Below are 6,883 nucleotides of genomic sequence, written 5' to 3'. Positions count from 1 at the left end.
ATTTACTCTCCAACATTTCTTGACACAGCTTCGTGTGGAATAGAGGTTATGCACAAGCTGAGTTAGAACCGAAAATACACAGATTTATTGTTTTTTAACTTCAGGACATTAAATACCAAACTTATATACAGCAACATTATAATATTCTTGTAATATCCACTAACATATATTGTCCATTACTCTTATTGTTATGGCAACAAATATTGAGTGCGAAATAATATATAATAAATACATAAGTAAAAACACATTATTATTCTCTGATTTAACAATTTATATTCATTACATACATTTTACTTACTGCTTGAATTTAACTATAACACGAAATATGACTTAAATATATTTAAAACCACACACAGTATCGTTCAGAAATAACTGAAACGCCCATAAAAGTATTCTGGTTAAGTAAAAATATTGAAATTAAGTTTATGATTACGAAGTAATTTCTATAGTCAGTATATTCGGTATCTTATGCGATACGTGGGCTAACCGGCCAGATCAGAGGTTTCATCCAAAGTTCAGACATAACGATTTTTAACTTAGAATTGCTGCCCAGAGGCAGGGCAACCAGTCAGCGGCACCTGCCGCCTACACGGTTCCCTTAACTGACAGTCATGGTTATGAGATCCCCTAAGTTGAATGTGTGAAGGGTACTCAATAGCACATCGCTGCTCGAACCTTGAACCTTTTTGAACTGTAACTTGGAAAGCTAACTACTAAGCCACGCTTTGCCAAAGTTATTTTGAACTGGTTCAGAAACTCTGTTATTCATATTAGGTATATCTACTTATAGACGCATATAAAGTTAATAATATTGCTAGCAAAGTATAATTTTACATAAAAAATAGTGGCGTAACTAAAATTAATCCTAGTTGTAGCAACATCATTGGAACAAAAAAGTTCAGAACACAACTTAGTAACAGAAGAACTTCAGCTTTTATCATACAATTGACATAAATTATCTCTTTCTTCTGATAACCGCTTCATGCACAACTGTATAGAGATACCACATAAGTAGCTTTATCCGCTTTATTGTACTGATTACAAAAAGATACATAATACTAACCATCCTAGCCTTTTTAACACATTTCAAAAGAGTTGACGGAAAAACATGTTTCTCAGTTTGACGGCGGACAGTTTTCAATATATGAATTATTCACCTTACATAAAACCGAAACACCTCATTGGCTATTTTCACGAGGCCATTAAACCACCCACAGCTTTAAATGCGGAGGTAAATGTATAGATAGATAAAATTCTGAAGAATACACACATATATGGGTTCGCATACTTAAATTTATTTACGCACATTTTTAACCTCGTATGCTATCCTAAAATTCCCACAAATAAAGTTATTGAAAAAGATAACAGAGTTAAACTACATCAAAAATGTATAAAAAGACTGCTGGTTTATTCATAATTATGGAACAGGAAAAGCGAATGTTATGCTATTGAAACCGGATATTGTTACCTCACTTCCAGGAAATTAAATGAGAGTAAACTAAATAAATACAGTTCAATGCTGGATTCTACTAGACACAAGGAAAATGATGGAGAAGAGAAAGGTTCTTTTTCTGGTAAGTATCAGTTGCGTATGATTATATATTATTTCAGGAAAAGCTGAGAATAGCAAATAAAAAAAATATGCCTATAAATGATCGTTACGCCATACTTTGAAGACGTTTTTCGTTCATTTTTCTAAATTATTTTATTTCTGATTTACTATTCTAATTACCGAGGATTTTCTCTCAGATTTTACAATTATTATTCTCCGAGTGACCCGGAAGAACTACGATATGCCCAGGGCGCACCGTATATGAGTTGATGGGACACTATGGGGCATAACGGTGCCCAGGCGCATTGTGCAAATCTAATTACCTCTTTTTTCAATCATTTGATAGTGAGAATCATATTGAGTACAATAATCAGATTTAAAATTAAATTTACCCTTTTTCAATAAGTTAATAGTGAGAACCATATTGAGTACAAATTTAAAATAAATTTACCCTTTTTCAATAAGTTAATAGTGAGAACCATAAGTACAATAATCAGATTTAAAATTAAATTTACCCTTTTTCAATAAGTTAATAGTGAGAACCATATTGAGTACAATAATCAGATTTAAAATTAAATTTACCCTTTTTTTAGTAATTTAACAATGGGAAACAAATTGACTGAATAACCAGATTTATAACTAAATGTATCATTTTACTAATTGCACGTTGAGTACTGACTCAATTGAATTTATTGAATGTTTTTCGTTATATTCAGTTTATTTTGTTCTCTGCGTTGGAGCTTGGATGCTGCAATATTTCTCGGAAACCAATTTCAGATCAACCCACTCCTGAATGTTTACAGCCTTTCAGCGAAACAGTACGAGATATCTGTAACAAAACAAGTAACTATCCAATGTAGGTATCCATATATTATATATCAACTTGAAATACACGGGGGAAAATATTAATCATAGAAAGATAATAAAACACAGGAAAAGATAGATGAAGAGATATTTGCCGATTTAATTTGACATCTAGGATATAACGATAGGAGCATAAACTTTACCTGTGATGATATAAAGGTGATTGGGTCAACAGGTAACTAATTATATACATAGAAAGGCTTTTCATTGTTTAAGTAAAAAGACAACCTGAGCTGCTTGTAACGTAGAATTTGTGTGATATCCTTTTTGGTACATAATGAACGATTGTTGCTTGGAAGTATCATACTATTTAATGGGAGTGTTGGTACACAAGATTAAATACATAAAATCAAGTATTAACCAAGTTACAATATTAAAGACTCTTATTTTAGGGCTGGTTTGGCTTTTATTTAGCTTTCCGTGTTGAGGATCCGAAGTTCCAAGGTTTATACCTATGGATAACTATATTCTAAATATACGAGTTTTCGTAAATCATTTCCAGTCACAAATATAACGCTTTTGAAAACATTTTATTTAACAAATCAGTCATACTAACTATCACTGTAAGTTTTGAATGGTTAACGGTAGTCGTTGTGTCTTAGGGTTTATACCACGAATAGTGGATACGTTTTGAAACATAAATATATTCTGAGCACTTGACAAGTGTTCATTGACCCAAAGGCTGACCTAAACATTAACAATTAAGTTTAACCAACTAATTGGCTAACGGATTTCGTGTGTCACTGAACTTTGACTTTAATACTAAGAAAAGCGAGTTTATTGACTCTTCACTTTAAACAATTGTTTAGACTTTAGATTTCGAAAGACAGTTTTATTATTCTCCTCACATCGCAATAGAAATTACGTTTTTGCAATTTAAACGTCAAAGAAACTGTTGTAAGATTTACGGAAGTTAGTAATGCTCATTGCAGTAACAAAAATACGATAAGGTCATAACATGGCGCATTATTTTTCACTCGAATCACCTTTCATGTTTAGAACAACCACAAAGATTGTTAACTCAAGCTTATAACCAAATGTTCGAAAGAAGTAAATTTACTAGTCCACCAAAGCATCAAATAACCAATTAATTTTCCCATAATTATAACCCTAGCATGAAAGACAGTTGTTTATAATCAAATTTAAAGCTTGACGTTCGAAGATTAAGCAATCTTCTTTCACCCCGTGTGAAACTAAAGAATATATAATTTTGAGGGTTATTAGTCTATTCAAGCCAAGTGGGTGGATTCTAACTGAACTGTAGTTTTAAAAAAAATATTAAGGGTGGTAGGCAAACGTGAAGGCAAAGGGGAAGTCGAGGAAGGTTGGAGAACAAGATAAGTCGAAAACTGATTGCTGACAAAACATCGAAACAAACGGGCCTTTTTAGGGCTTGGCATGGAACAATACACCCAAATGCCATGGCTGGAATCTGTAGTTCCAATGTTCACTAAAAAGTGAATTAAAGTTATACATAAAATTTAACAGGTTTAAGTTTGAAGATCACAGTAGAAGGTTAGTATTGTCATGTATCAGGTTGAATGCGGACAGGTATTTGCACCAATATTTGGAGGTAGCAGAGATTGTATGAAAATCAGATGTTAAGAAGTTTCGTTTAGTTATGCGTTCTTGCACTGTTTGTAGTGTGGTGTGTTTTTTCAATTACTTTTGTAATGTAAGGAACTGAGATTGATTCATGTTGCATGTTATCATAGAGTCATAATCAATTAAGAGTCTAATGAATGTTTTGTATATATAAGTTATTATTTGTGGTCTACATCCGTGAGTCTGATGGTTTATTTTCTGAAGGTATGCTATTCTGGTTTAAGATTTTTTGCTGATATCCTTGAAATGTGTATGACAGATTAGTTTCGAGTTGATTGTTATTGTTATACCTAAAAATTTTGCACTTTTAGAGAATGTGATGGAGGAATTATAAAGGTTACGTTTAGGTAATTTGATACGTTTTAGTCTTGTATTTAGCCTACGGAATAGGATAATTGCTTGAGTCTTAGTTATATGGGTCTTGTATTTAGCCTACGGAATAGGATCTGCAAAGAAAGCTCGCAACAAAATTACATAACTGTGCAATAAATGGAGAATAATACTGAATCCCACTAAGACTCAAGCAATTATCCTATTCCGTAGGCTAAATACAAGACCCGTATAACTAAGACTCAAGCAATTATCCTATTCCGTAGGCTAAATACAAGACCCATATAACTAAGACTCAAGCAATCCTCAAGAGGTGCTATGTCATCTACGTGTTGTGAGGCATGTGTGAAAGGTGCGGTTGGCCTTGTCAGATCGTTAACGAAGAGTGTATAGAGTAACGAGCTTAGAACAGACCCCCAACTTCACTAAATGTGAAGGGTTGGGATAAGGTGGTGTTAATTTTAACTTTTGCAGACCTGTTTTATAGGAAATTGGATATCCATTTAATGAAAGTAATTGGTATTTTGTTAGCTTCTATTTTTTTTACCCTTCGTACTGGCACATTTTTGAACTATCTGTTCCTTGCGATAATCTGTGGAACTATCCACCTATGACGTCACAGGTCGTAAGACTGTCCTCCCCTTTATAGGTGGCCATTTTGTTAACGATACGGACACCCTATAACTCATGTATTTAATCATACCGAAACGAATTTCAATGGTTGATTGCTGGTTCCACTAGTGGAAGTTCGTGATTATATTTTACATTAAACTTTTTTTTTGTTACAATAGAGCGTAGTCAGTGGACAACTGCACTTAGATTATTTGGAATCAGTTTTAAAATTGTGTGTGTAATTATGAACGAGATATCAACACATTTAAATTTTGGAACAAGGATGTCAAAGGTAAAAGTTATCAGAACATTTTTCAATTTTTCTGGTAAGAAGAACATTTTTCTAATGTAATCTGATTTTATTAATCATTTCGAAATGTGCAGAATATGTTGATAAATTCGTATATTGTGATCTTATAGCAAACAAAAATGTAAATACTTAAAGAGAAATCAATATAACATGATTTGTATAGGATTTAAAACATTAAATATTTTAAGAAAAATAACTTTGTTAATGTAATGTTTTTATTAGGAAGGAAATTGCCTCTTTGTTGAAAGAATCACCTCTGAAAGTCATGTGTAACTCGTTAATAAAGAATATTGCTCCCATACAAACATTAGCAACAAAGTCAACAAAGGAGCCTGCTTGTCTTTCTCGTACTGTGGTAATCACACCCAAGGCTGCAAAGACCTTGCAAGGAGATTGGGTCTACGTAGTGAATGTTGACTCATGCCAGCAATTTTTTTGGGGGGAAGTATGTGAAAGGTAAGTTTTTTCTTAAGAAACAAGTTTCAGGAAGAAATGTGCAAATCATTATATGTAACTTAAAACGAGCCCAAGGTGATTGGAACATAGCCTATTTCTTTGCTACTCGTCAACATAATATTATTTCAATTGCACTGTTCAGCTTCGTATTAAGATATTAAGAAGTTACTTTCGTGGTTAAAATCACGGCATAGATAACTTATTTTTCCACTGCACTTCACACATTTTAACTTTTGCTTTTATTATGGAAAAAAATAAGAGAGAAGTTTTATTTAAAATTTCAACTTAAAAAATGTGAAACTTGAAAAGTTCATGCATTCGTATCAAACATCACATTACTTTATCAATATAACAAATTGACCGTCCTCCGATATGTTAGCAATAACTTTATTGATTAAGAACACTAAAACCCGAGGTTCGATTCTCTGCGATGTATATACCGCAGATAGCTCCTTATGTAGTTTTGCGTTAAAACAAACAAAACAAACGGTTGGGAGGGCCTGGCATGGCCTAGTGGTTAGTGTGCTCGACTAACAATTTGAGGGTCGCGAGTTCGAATCTCTGTCTCACCGAAAATGGTTACCTTTTTAGCTGTGGGAGCGTTATATTGTGACGGTCAATTCCACTATTTGTTGGTAAAAGAGTAGCTCAAGAGTTGGCGGTGAGTGATGTTGACTAGATGTCTTTCCTCTAGTCTACATAACTGCTACATTATGGACAGCTAGCGCAGATAGCACTCGCGAAATTCAAATCAAATCAAACCTGAAGGGCAGGTGCATGTACAATCAGAAGTCAGTCCGTTCTCGTTTTAGGGGTGATACATGAAAATCGTTTTTGTTGATTTAAAACGGTATAATTAGATCAAGTACGTTGCGCTTATATGTTCTTGAATGACATATGTCAACGAGTTAAAGTGTTGTATCTAATATGTTTTATGTAAATATAATTCCGTCTTGGAAAACAGAACATACTATAATTCACTTTGTTAATTAGTAGATTGATTGTACAACTCTAAAAGTGATAACCGTGATTTCTTTGCGAACAATTTCCAGAATTTATTGTAGAAATTAGTAGATACACAGGCCTGCGAATTTAAACTTCATAAAAGTTGTTTTGGTTTTAATAACGGATTTTCCATAATTCAGCTATATAGA

General features: G+C 33.1%; 1 protein-coding gene across 1 annotated transcript in view; it reads left to right on the top strand.

Moving 5' to 3' along the window:
• The first annotated feature begins 1,453 nt into the window (after nt 1–1,453).
• LOC111088293 (protein spaetzle 5-like) overlaps nt 1,454–6,883 on the top strand; it is a 7,833-nt gene continuing 2,403 nt past the window's right edge. The window contains exons 1-3 of the mRNA XM_022397984.1: nt 1,454–1,574; nt 2,269–2,408; nt 5,496–5,729. Coding sequence (XP_022253692.1) covers nt 1,545–1,574; nt 2,269–2,408; nt 5,496–5,729 — 404 coding nt within the window. The 5' untranslated portion in view covers nt 1,454–1,544. The remainder of the gene's footprint in view (nt 1,575–2,268; nt 2,409–5,495; nt 5,730–6,883) is intronic.

The sequence above is a fragment of the Limulus polyphemus genome, unplaced genomic scaffold (genome assembly GCF_000517525.1).
Source record: "Limulus polyphemus unplaced genomic scaffold, Limulus_polyphemus-2.1.2 Scaffold3497, whole genome shotgun sequence".
NCBI classification, from domain to species: Eukaryota; Metazoa; Arthropoda; class Merostomata; order Xiphosura; family Limulidae; genus Limulus; species Limulus polyphemus.
Note: the sequence above shows the minus strand (reverse complement) of the source record. Positions and strands in the feature narration are given on the sequence as shown.